The 13354-nt window shown below is 41.2% G+C and overlaps 1 protein-coding gene across 2 annotated transcripts in view; it reads right to left on the bottom strand.

The window, feature by feature from the left end:
• KCND2 (potassium voltage-gated channel subfamily D member 2) overlaps positions 1-13129 on the bottom strand; it is a 262217-nt gene extending 249088 nt beyond the window's left edge. The window contains exons 1-2 of one of the 2 annotated variants that reach the window (XM_014275919.3): positions 12976-13129; positions 9713-10886 (exon numbers count right to left, since the gene is read on the bottom strand). In XM_014275919.3, the coding sequence (XP_014131394.1) occupies positions 9713-10827 (1115 nt within the window). In that variant the 5' untranslated portion in view covers positions 10828-10886; positions 12976-13129. Of the gene's footprint in view, positions 1-9712; positions 10887-12050; positions 12192-12975 lie in introns of those variants that run through there. The other variant, XM_074539957.1, reaches the window with a different exon arrangement.
• Between the last annotated feature and the right edge of the window lie 225 nt (positions 13130-13354).

Raw genomic sequence — 13354 nt, 5'->3', positions numbered from 1 at the left:
TATCTGTCTGTGGGAAAGCTTCAATTTGTACTCTTTCAAGCTTCCATTCAGATGCTAAAATAGCAAATTCTGCCTAAATCCTCAAACAGTCTAGAGTTTACAATATTGAAAGCTTCATTTTACATACATACATATCAAATATATACAAGAGACAGCTCCAAGCATAGTTCTTGCTAAGTGTGTGAGAATAGGTGTACATACTCTGTTTGCCCAGTTCTCCTTTCTCTAGTCCATTATATCCATGTTTCAACTTTGATTTCATCAACTGATGTAAAAAAATGCATCAATTACAAACCAAACCAAAAGGTTTAGAAAAACTAAAAATTCTCAATTCTAGAAGTGGTACAAGATATTGTGGTATTTATATTACAAATAGTTAAAAAGAGTTGTTACTAAAGATTGTTTGATACTGCTGTGTATTCAATAGAAAGGCCACAATTCTTAACCTGTTGCATACCAACAATGAAGTGATTAGATACCCTAAACCAAAAAAGTATATAGGCTCTTCACAATCAGATTTGGAAAACTTCTTCAACCTCTGTGCTTTTTAGTCCTCTGTAGGAAGGAGAGTTGGGAACCAGCGTGTTGCAGCTGTCATCCACCGTGTCAAAGAGCATCAATTTTGTTCCTAAGCAACTCTGCACAGCGCAGTGGTTGCTACCCATAGCTGATAAGGATGCTCAGGGAATTGTTAAGTGGCTGCAAGGGGAAGAGATAAAAGTTACAGAAAATGAAAGTAAGGCCACTAACACAATAATAAAACTCCTCTTTTGGACTCTAAAAAAAGGGGGATATGAATAGTAACAACAATGAAAAGTTAAGGATCCCACTCACATTACATATGCGCTCATACAGAAACCTCTCTTGATTCATCTTACTGAAACATGCAGTGAGTTAGGATGCAAAAGACACATTCAGACTGTAAGCTATTACACAATCCTAAATTAATTCCTTCACAACCTTACAGTCTAACTCTCAGCCATTTACAGGGAATGCCTGGATGGCTAAGCTTTCAAGTGATAATTTGAAAGACTGTTCTCTGTGCATTGGCCAAAATATTTTGAGAATCTGCCAGTATCATTCATAGAAAAAAAATCTATATCTCTGGATACACATTTGAAAAAGCTAAGGTTTGGCCTCAAAATATTTTTATGCAAAATAATAATTAATTAAAGCATGTTAATGTGTTATCCTAAAATTAGGCTGCTACAGATACCATTAAGGAGATTCACTTCTTAATTTTACTTAATTTTAGATTAAGTTACTTCTTAATCTAAAATTAATTCTCTTAATCTAAAAGATTTAAACTGTAGTGAAACATGGTTACTTTATTTTAATTTACCACAGTACTCAGAGTAATTAAATAAAATCCTAGAAGTTTATACTGCTTTTTATACTATAAGAAGTCTTAGCTGAGGACAGCGAGCCTTCAATAATCAAACAGCTAAATTCATTTCTACAGATACATATTTTATAACATTTCTGTTTTAATGCTGATATTGTAACAGAACATATTTTAAAAAAATATAAAAATGCTCTCAATATTGGGATTTTTCATTCATATGTTATTTTTTGAAATAAAGCCTTAGTGCAAGTGACAGTAAGTACAGAACTGAGCTAGACACCATCCAGTTAAAATCAGGGCACAAATCACAATGCATCCTCAAGGAGAAAGAACTGTGATATAAGATGCTTACCTCAGGAAATAATTTTTTTTACAAAGAATCAAGAAAAAAACAGGAAAATGTGCTTTAAATATGCTTCATTTAGGAACAGAGATTAAGGTAAAAATTAACTAGCAGAACTGTAGACTCTGCTTACAAAGTTCATATTACGGCATAAAGAGAAACACAAAGGCAGGCAAAGTACTTCTCAAACCTCCTACATATATCTACAAACAGTTTCCCTTTAAAAATCAAATAGACACAAAATAAAAGTGGTTTCCACCAGACTAGAGAAGGGGATGTATTTTCAGTGGTCAAAACTGAGAATTAACTTTTACCTTTTCTTACCACACATCAGCATCTTAACAAACTTACTGTGTATATGCTAAGTATGAGACCTATTGAAACCAATAAATCCTCAGACTGCATGATTATTTGAAAAATGGAATCACCTACCTGGCATTGTTTCATAATTTTTCACACTGTTTCTAAAAATACTTCCATTAATAATATCTACATGTTATAGCTTCCATTTCTTACACATCTTTTCATGTTGAACTCTTGGTTTGAAAACCACAGAGACAGAAAATTAGGATCAAGAAATGTACTCCTTGGATAATTTACATTACTCTTTCAGTTACCCTTCTTTTTTTTCTTGAATTACTCATTCTTCTTTCCTAAGCATACCATACACACACCATTCTTATCTCCTTGCTACAGTATTATATAAAAATAGGGCATATTCTATTTTAACAAGACCTGAACCCTAGCAGGATCCATTCGATTCTGATAGGGGCATTTGATGCTGCCTCTGGGACATACCCAAAATCTGAGTACAGTATTCTATACTTATCCTAGAAGTTACTGCTGTGCACCTTTTTTCTAAGGTGACTGGGTTCCTAGCTTCAGCTGCTCTCCTTTGTGTTTCTAACACCCAAGCCTCTTCTGACAATTCAAGATGAATGCCTGTCTTCATCCTCAGACACACACATGCCTTTAAATTCTTCCTTGTATTGTTTGGGCCCTATAAATGAATGAACCCCAGAGATCTCTTTGTCTATGAATCTTGATTTCTCAGTTAAACCAATAAGATCAAAGAAACCAGTAACACAGATGAAACTGAAAAAAACAGGGATCAAATGCAAACTACTATTCCTAAGTACTTTAAATATGCTAAATTTTACTTTGTTCATATGAAAAACATCTTTTGAGGTTTTTTAGCAACCTCACATTTTCTCTAATTGAAGAATCATGCTCTAATTAAGTACATTTACACAGCAGCTCCTAATGCTTTCACCTTCAGGATGGAAATCTGCAGATAAGGAACAACACTGCACAGTGGAATATAAGAAATTAAACTACTTTTCTAAACACAAAAAAATACAATTGCTTATATGACTTATATCATTGTATCTTTAATAATCAGAAAGATAGCAGTATTTTACTGTTTTATTAGCTTTTGTCAATGCACTTAACTACAAGAATTTGAACTCATGGTAGTAGGAATGGTGTACTGATAACTAGGTACATTAAGATGTATTTCCTAATAATGCATAAGTTGTGTCTATGGTGCTATGAGAAAAGGAGTGCAGTCTCATTTGAATTATAATAGAGATGAATCCTGTTAGATTTTATTCTTTTTATGAATTGATCACATGATCCTCATAAGTACTCATGTTCAAACCTGAGCCCTCATAAGTCAGATATCTGAATAAGTTTTTGTCTCCAGGATTTTTCTGCAGGGCACTCATACCTGTTACACATCACATGCACTAGTCAAAAGCATTATTTTTTATTTCATCTCAAATCACATGTATTTAAGTCTATGCTGTGAATATAATGTAAATTTCATTGTGTACTATGGTGAAAATTGATTTTTTTTTGTCAAAACAAACCCCACGGATTTTACTTCACAAGACGTTTATAAAACATTACCAGAGACACAAGTAGATCAAAATCATGTGCTTCATAAAAAAAGATATTAAGAAATAGTGGTAAAAATTAGGGCTCCTAACTGTGTTAGGAGTTGAAGTCCAAGCATGGTGACTATTATTGTTCCAGGAAGTGTAGGGTAGAGCTACCATTTTAAAGTACTGCCAAAATATTCAAAACATTTTCTCCACCACATAATCAATTCAGAAAAAGAAAAAAAAAGTCGTAAAGACTATGTCTTCCAGAAAAACCTGTGCTCTTATCTATTGCCCAATAAATGATAGGTACAGAAATATACAGAATCTTTCCCATCACTCTGCCAGCTCTGTTGTCAGGTTTCTGATGAATACAATTTCTGTATTTCTAATTTATACTCCCTCTTTAGAGCGATCTATAATCTTAACCCCTGATAAACCAGATTCTTCTATAATTAGCTTACTATGACGAATACTATGAAATTCTGCCCATGGAATATAATGTCATAAAAAATCAAGTAAAAGGAGTAACTCACTAGACTGTCTTTCAAATGTCTGAAAACTTAATTGTCACCCTGAAGTTGCAAGATGTTCTGAACTTATTTTGAATAGTCGCTTTATTTCTGTGGTATTTATGTTCTCCTCTTCAGAAATACAGTTTCCATTTCCAGATATTTTTTTGCATGGCAGGCACTATTTCTAATACTGTATTCATAGATTTATGTGGCTTTTATATTGCAAATTTTTCATTTCAGACAAAGGCACAATGATGTGAGTCACAGATTGTCATCACTCAGCTTGAACTTCTTGGGTTTGATCACTTAAAGATTTTACTAAAATGACAGTATTCACTGATGATTACTTGAATGATAGGCCCTAGTTAATAGATCAGGCACTAGTCATAATTACTCTCTGAGATGATTAGTTCTGCTGTACTAAGAATATTTCTATGCTACATCCAGGTCCACAGTAATCTAATTGTTCTTATTCTTGTCTCAAAGTAACAAAAAGGAAACAAAATTCCATCTGTTTCTACCAAAGGAGCAAATATATTCGATCCTGAGCAGAAAGATCTTTTTGTTAAGCACCACCTTCATGTTCTTCATAACTGAACTAAGGAAGTTCAGGCTCAAGATAAATGAGTGAAACAAGCAAAGTCCTTTTCCTCTAAGGATTTTTTTTGAAGATGAAAGCTGGTCCCCAGTGCAACTAAATAAGAATACAATTACTCTGCTCTCTGTCAAGCAACAACAGCCCAATACAATTTCAGTAATCTTTTTGTTACAGAACAAAGAAATTTTTTTTACTGCTATCAAAATGACCCTTAGTATAACAGATTCTCCCTGGAGCCCTTTTTGAATCTCTAGTAATGTACTTTGAAGGTGATCACAACTACACTTTGTCCCTCCTCTGTTATATGGGCTAAATGTCTCTGCTGTGAAGAGAAAATAGTTTGAGACATCAAACACATTTGTAAAATACAAAATCCACTAGGCTGTATATAAAAAGACAAAAATAGAAAAATTCTATTTGAAACTGGGTTGAAAATATCAAACAAAAAATGAATGAGCAATATGTATGTACAAGATACAGCAATAATACTCTAACTTTGTGAATCTCCACATTTGTAACACTAATCATAAGAATATATCCAAACTTTTAATGAAATTTTTCATAAAACAAAGATTTTGAATTTTTTTTTCTGTTGTCAGATTTTACTAAACTCAATTTTTTTATTAGAAGTTCTAAAGAGATGGATTATTTCAAACTAAAATGCAGAGACTATAAGGAACCGAACACACTGAAAATGGCACAGTGGTGAGAAAAGAGAATATGTGTAGTATTTCAGAAAAAAAGTGATGATGTGGAAATTTTATGATGCTCATAAGGAAAAATCTATCAAACAAAGGTCAGAACAAAAGATCTGTTCTGAGGAAAGTTCAGGTCAAATGAATGACAATGATGATAAACTAAAGATTTGATGTAGTAGTGAAGGATGAATTAGGAATCTGGAAAAAAGGAGCAGAAGAAAAAAAAAATAAAGCCAGCAGAGTCTTACTACAAATGTTAACCTTATCTTGAAGAAGGGAGGGAAGGTGTCAATCAGTAGACAAACCCCAACCATGAAAACTCTGGGAAGTGGTAGTTGGAATAAATAATGGAAAAAAGAAATAGATAGAATACACCCATAGTAATGAAAAAAGAATGAAAAAAGGACTGAAGATGGCAAAGAATATGAATGTGCAGGAAAAGGAAATATTTTGCTCTCTTCCCTGTTCACTGTTTGAGGCTTTCTGTTATCACATCTAGTCATCTGTTTATTATAAAGTCTTCAGAGAATTTGATATATCTTAAGTGGGTTTCCTCACACATTATGGGCTATAATAACAAATAATGAAAACAAATAGTTGCTTTATCTTTTCTGAAAGACACACCTCTAGTTTATACAATGAAAGCAAATAAATGAGTAGTCGAGTTTAAGCCTCCCTTCATGAAGTATTCTGCTCATCCAGAAGCATTGTGTGACTTGATAAAGCTACTCAATGTAAAGGCTGTAAAAATAGAATTTTAATATAGCAGTGAGAGTGCTTTAAAACTACTCACAAAAGAGCACTAGGTTCCTTATTTAAGGTGTAATATCTTCATAAAACACAAACTACACTATAGCTCTGGCTGACTTGGGAACACACAATATCCTTACACCATCAAAACCTTACCAGCTATTCCAGCTTATTTGCTGGCTCCTGACGGGGCAGATGGAAATTTATTAGATTGCCATGTTATAAGGTGACAGCAGAAAGTGACAGAACTGTCATTATGGGTGTAGATGTTCACAAGTCCCTATGAAGGTCCTCCAGTCAAGTTCAGTAGACTTGAGCTCTTCTCTCTGCCATCTTCACACTAACCTGATACTTGACCTCTATGCTTTCCACTATTATCTTGGATCTCCATAAAACATTTTGCGACCTCTATCAATTTTATTCTATTTTCTCTTCCTGCTTCTACTTAACTTCTGCTATGATTAATCCTGATAAAAGACTAGTTTGAAGTTTAAAATCAGACAGTTCAGTTTTTGGAAGTGTGCATGCTGTTTTTCTAGAGGCTGTTTTTCATCCTCCTCTTCTCTTTCTCTCTCTGCCTTTATTTTTCTCATGTTCTCTTTTTTCCTTTGCTCCTTTCTTCCCTTCTTTTCATTTTTTTTTTTTTAGCTCTTTCATGTAAAATTTCCATGTACATGTACTACTTGAGCTGAGCAGTGAAGAGCAGTTAATAGCTGGAATATCCTTGGAGGCAAAAATATAGTAGTATTTGAAGTCACTAGCACTCTGCAAAGGAAAATGTAATCTATGTTTTTTAAAGACACTTTAATTGCTCAGCAATCATGCAGAACTGAGAAATATAGCTCTGCTTCCAAGGTAATAACTCCCCAAATTGCAAAGGTCGCTTACTCAATACCCTTGCTATCTAGAAAAATATGACAATGACACCAAGACTCAAAAACTCAATTTTATGTTAATCTATTATTCACTATTAGCTTTCATGAATTTTTGTAGTATTTCACATATCCTACTGTGCGCTACTGTCATTTAAAACATAAAGACTTCATCAGGCTTTGTTTCTAAATGGGAGAAGTTGTTCCTATTGAGTCCATTTATACACCCCTGATACAGCTAAAACTAAAGTTAAAATGAGCAGGAGTTCTGTATTAGAGATGGTAAGCTTTAGCACATAGAAAAGGTATCAGCACTAATTACAATCAGCTTTCACTGACCCTTGGTGCTTTTCCCTATAACTTCCCTCTCCTTTTGAGTAATTATTCCATCAACTAAAAAGATTTCAAAGCTTTTATAATGCTAATTTTAAATAAATTATTCACATATATATATTTAACATTTAAATATAATCTTTACAAAGTTATCATGATGTTATTAAAAGGACATAATCTAGCTAATGCACTTATTAAAGATTTCATAAAAGTTGGAGATGTCTGTCATATTTGAACCTGTATCATACCTGAACTCCTGAGGGTGAGACTTTGGATCTCTGTTCAACCTGCTCAAAACTTTTTCTGTTCAACTACCTTAAAAAAGGAGTCAAGCGTGAGAGGATTCTCTTCAACCCTTTATGTTCCACTTGGGACTAAAATACAGTGTCACTGTATGCTTAAGAAGAGGATCTTAGGTTCAATTCAAAGAGATTTATGTTCAAATTACAGCAGCAGTTTTGAAGATTTTGCTCATAGTAATACTTCAAAACCTGGAATTACAGAATACTACTCATGTACTCTGTGTGTGTGTGTGTGTGTGTGTGTTTGTATGCCAAAGAAACAAACAAATCATATCAACACCAGCTGTGATACCATACCTGTGCAATAATCAGTTGCAATTTGGGCACAAAACAAGACAAGTTTCTGTTCAGTACCATGGACAAGTACTTTCCACATTGTGCATGAGCATGGAAACAACTTACTCAGAAAGTACACTTTGTTACCAAAAAAACCATACATCAGCTTCTGTTTATTTTATATTAAAGTACCAGTCTATTCTTTCTTGAAAACATCACTGTTCTAATTAAAAATAATGGTTAAAAATCAGCATCAAAAAATACAGGAATGTGGATCTAGTTACCATGCCTAACTCGTTTCTTCTGCTAACTGAGCCCCTCCATTTGTCATCAGCAAGAGAAAATGAAAACAAAAAAAACCACCCAGGAACCTAAAAGGCGGGTTAAAATCCCCAAAGCTCTTGTCACTCCTTTTTAGCATAACTTGCCTTTACAAGAAGTATGAAATATTTACTATGCACTATATTTATCTTCATTTGTTATATCACACTGAAGATAAAAGCCTTGTATAAAAAATGTTGGCTCAAGACATTCCTTTTATCTTTTTCAATATTTTGTATGCACGTTTCTCAAGTAAATTACTATTGCACATAATAAGTCAAGTTTTTCATAATAGTTTAATAATGCACTTTCATTTTGTTAAATTTAAAAGTTATACATGCTTCATAAATCTCAACAGTCCCAACAAGATATGGCAAAATGCTAATAAAATGATGGGCTTGGCATTAATGAAAGTGCTAAGTTTGTCATTTAGTGTCTGTAATTATTAAATTACTAGTCAGTTTGCAATGAAACAACGAATTTTCAGTTTCATAGATGGGACTATACAACTCAAAATTAAGAATAGGGAAAAAATTGTCATCTCAAATTAGTCAACCTTCTAAATCCTGGTTGTAACTACAGAAAAATGCATTTTATAACTTGGTGCAGAGAATCAGCTGATACAATCAGACACTGGTATCAGAGACTTCATAAAATATACTCTCTCTCAAATTTCCATTTAAATTCATTGCATTCTAATGTCAACAGTGACACTTTTTAACCCCTGTTCTCTGAAAGTAATTGTATTGCCACTGGAATTGTTTAAAGACACATGCTTGATGTGTCATATGTCTCACACTTCCTCAGATCATTTTCCAGAGTGTGTCACCAGTCAATGTAGCTTGACACTCATAATTTAAAAGTTATAGGTCCATGAAAATCAAAGGAAATATGTTCAGTGTCTTAAATAAAATCACAAATATGTATTTTTTTGCAAAGACAAGACACGATTTTCATGAAAATAAATAATTTTGTAATAACAAACTCAATATCCAGGTCTACATCAATACAAGACTTAAAACAAAATGGCAGACCCACATACTGATCAAATTAAAAGCTTGCACTTTCGTTCTCCTTATAAACATTAATAATTTAGCAACACTGTAACAGGGCCTGCCAGCAAAGACAGTACTCCGTTAAAAATCCACTGATAACTCACACATACTCATAAAATATTCCAATTTCACTGTCCAAAACCAAAGAGTTTCAAGACTTTTTTGCTTTGTTTTGTTGTTTGCTTTTTCAGGTTTTTTGCAGTTTTTGGATTTGGGTTACTTTAATTTCAGCAACATTGTTAAGTCTCTTAAACATGTAAAACATCGAGAAGGAAATCACAAGTCATATTCTTAAAGTTCTGTAACAAAAACTTATCCTCACACATTTTTCTATCACCATATTTTAAAATTGAGTATTTTTCCGTTCATGCCAATACACTTGTTGAAATGTTGGCTGTAACCAAACACCAGCTGCACTTACCCCAGTGTTGTCATGGTGACGATGGTGTACCAGAAGGCTGCAGGGATGCTGGTGAACTTGCTGGCTGAGGAACCCTTCTCTGCATAGTACATGACTGTGGCAAAGATGATGATGGCCATGGTGAGTGAGAAGAGGAGGAAGCCTAACTCCGAGGCACAACTTTTCAGTGTGTAGCCCAGGATGCGCAAACCCTGTGAGTGGCGGGAAAACTTAAAGATCCTGAAGACACGAAAGACTCTTAATGTCACAAAAGCCCCACTGACATCCTCGTTATCTGTCATCACCAGGCCGATGTAATATGGCATAATGGCCACCACATCAATGATACTCATGACACTGCGCACGAATTTGTAGCGACTAGGAGCTGCCAGCAGACGTAGGAGATATTCAACTGTGAAGATCATGACACAGGCAGTATCCAGACAGAAGAAAGCCACGGCATACCGCTCTCCACAGGGCAGCTCTTTGATGCGACCCGGGCTTACCCCACAGGGCACTGTCTCCACCACGTTGGCAATAACAGAGACGGCAATGAAGAAACCAGTGACATAGTAGAAGACCAGAGCCAGGGTACTGGTGTGTGGGTTTTCAAAGGCCCGCCACATCCTCTGACGAGCTGTCATTGAGGGTAGGGAGCTCTCAGGTACGTGATCCGTATCAGCATCATCCTGCAGGCGCTCAGCATTCTCACGCCGGCGATCCTTGTACTCCTCATAACAGCAGTCACCAATGATCTCAGGGATGATGCCAAAGAAGGCCAGCTCCTCATCATAAGCTGAGATGCACTCCTGGCGGGGATAATGAAGCTTCCCAGTACGGTAGAAGTTGAGAATGTGGCGGAAAATGTCAGGGTCCCGATCAAAAAAGTACTGCTGTGTCTCAGGGTGGTAGAAGAAGTCCCGCTCTGAACTGCCCAGCAGAGTGTCAGGGTAGCGCTCTAAGGTGTCCAGCCACGTCTGGAACTGGATGCCACTCACATTCAGCACAATTAGAGAGTCCTGGCTTCGCTTTCTCTCCTGCCGTGGAGCAGCTGGCATGGGACCAGTAGCCACTGGCATCCATCCTATGGCTGCTGCCCTGGCAAAGGGTAACCAAGCTGCTACACCTGCCGCCATGGTTCCAAACACCTATTACAGCTAAGGGAGTCAATCTAGAGGCAGTTCTGGTCCAGCCACTAAAACAGAGAAGGAAAAGAAAAATACAAATTCTCACACATTCTTGAGGCAGCAGGATTTCTGAACATTTTTGTGATATTCAGTATTAACTGACAACCTTTTCGCTTCCTTTTTGTTTCCTCCACCTTTTTATCCCAGAATATGCTTTCCAGGCACTGGTCACACTGTTAGGACAATAAATGAGGGCACTTGGAAATCCCTGTATTCAAAGCAGCTTCTCTAACGGCCAGATCCTTCGGATATAAGGTCTCCATTCGAGCCCCCCGGATGGAAGCAACAGTCCTCAAATCGCTACCCCCTGGAGCCGGCTAGTAGCTCTAGCGCAGCTGTGCAGCCACCTGGAAGGAGATGTTCCTCCACGCGCGATGCAGCCGGTGCCCCCGCCCGCCCCTCCTCCGCTCGCTCCCCGCCCGCCGCCGGAGCCGGGCCGCGGCACCAGCGGAGCCCTCCCGGGCGGCCGCAGTGGGGCCGCCAACGCCGCCGCTGCTCGCAGTGAGGGGCGGAGGGGATGGGCCCGGCGGGCCGCCCCCCTTCCCGGCGGCAGCCCCGGAGCAGCGGCGCGAAGAATCCTCTCCCTGACCTTTAATCGCCGTCCGGGGACTCCTCCAGACCCCGGCTAGGGGCTGGGGGAGCCGGCGGGGCAGGGGGAGGAGCTCCGGGCGGCAGCATTAAACTTTAAGGCAAGTTTTCCGTGCAGGAAATGCTTTGAAGGGCAGAGGGATGCCGGGGTTGGGGCGCCGAGAGCGGGGAGCACCCCACAGAGCAGGAGCGGGCAGAGCGGGGCTCTCCCCCGGCCGGAGCATCAGGGCACGGACAGGGGCAGATCTGCGGCGAGGAGACCGGGGTCGGGGAGAGCCCCCGCGGTCCTGGCGGGGGCTTTGGAGACACATGCGGTGGGTGGGCTGCACGGGGCATCCCCGGGAGCGCCCGAGCGGGCGGCGAAAGGCGAAGGCGAGGGAGGCTGGCCGCGGAGCGGGAGAGGGGCAGGAGCTCCCTGGCGGCGGGGGGGCGCGGGGCAAGGGCGCGGGTGCCGAAGGGCTCGGCGGTCGGTGGTGGATCATGCCCCCCCCCACCCCCCCCGTACCCCCGCCTCCCTCCTCTCGCCCCTTCCCCTCGGCTCAGTTCTCCAATCGCTCCAGACGTGCCCAGCCTGCGGCACCTACCTGTGAAAGTCTGGCGAGAGCGCTCAGTTGCATAGAGACTTTTGGAAATACGGGCTCTGCCGCTAGATCTCCGCGCCCCGCCGGGAACGGCGGGGAAGTAGTTGCTCCTGAGAAAGCTTGATCGCATCCAAAGGGACATCGATAATAAGGCTTTCCCCCACCCCCACCCCCCTCCGCCACCGCCGAGCGCCAAGCAACAAGTTCAAGGGGTGGGTGGGGGGAAAAAAACAACGTAATCGCGCCTGGCAGCTCTTGGAGCACGTCCTTGCGGGGCGCGGATCCTGCGGCGCGGGGCCGCTGTCAGGCGCGGCTGCGGCTGCGGCCGCTGCCCCTGCCCTGCCGCGGGCTGCGGGCGGCAGCGGCGAGGCCCTGGCGCGGCCGGGGGCGGGGAAGGGGGCTTCCCGCTGCCTCCCCCAAGGCGGGCGGGCCATGCCACCCCGCCGCGCCGCCGCCGCCCGCGGGCGAGGGGCGCATGGGCGGGCGGCGGTGCGGGCGCGGGGGAGCGCGGGGCGGGTGGGCAGGACATCGCTCCGCGGGCGAAACAAAAGGGCTGCGGGCAGCCGCGCCGGCCGCGGCAGGGCAGGCAGGCGGGGAGCGCGGCTGTGCCTGCGTCGGGGTGTGTGCCGGTGTGTGTGCCGGTGTGTGTCTCTGCGGGGCCGCGATCGTGCGGTCCAACCTCTCCGCCGGCAGCGCCGCACAGACCCTCTGGAGTTCGCGGTGCTTTGGGTAGGGATCGGGCGGCGGCGATAGCTTAGGTGAGGTACCGAGGGGATTTCTGGGGAGCGTTAGCTGCTTTCAAGGGAAGGGGAACCGTTCACTGCAAAAAAGGGGGAATGAGATGCCTGGGAGTGAAGTGTAGGATGCTCCTCACGACCCGCCCCGAGCCACTCCGGAGTTCTGGTTGCAATATCCAAATGGCTCTTACCAGCTTTGGGAACGGCGAGAGCTGGGACGGGTGTGGGAGCCTTTTCCTCCTCCTCTCCGTTCCGCTCCCGTGCCGAGCCGCGTCCCTTTTCCCGACGCTAGATGGCGCGTGGATGACGGGAAGTGAGCTCCCGCCGGGGCCGGGCGAGCCCAGCTCCGCGCACCCGGCTCTGCCCGCCCCGGCACCGCCGCCCGCCCCGCACCGCTGGATCTCCGCGATAGGCGGGCGCGTAGTTCCCCGAGCTCTGCGTGCCGCTCTGAGAGTGCCGATAAATAGGGGGAACGGTCTATATTTTTCAATGAAGATTCTGAAACCGCTGTGTGTCTTCTTCATAGACCTTGCAAGATGATACCAGAAGGTATTCCTCCTTCTAATTTGC

The sequence above is a fragment of the Zonotrichia albicollis genome, chromosome 4 (assembly GCF_047830755.1).
Source record: "Zonotrichia albicollis isolate bZonAlb1 chromosome 4, bZonAlb1.hap1, whole genome shotgun sequence".
In the NCBI taxonomy this organism is placed as follows: domain Eukaryota; kingdom Metazoa; phylum Chordata; class Aves; order Passeriformes; family Passerellidae; genus Zonotrichia; species Zonotrichia albicollis.
This window is presented reverse-complemented; position numbering and strand designations above follow the sequence as displayed.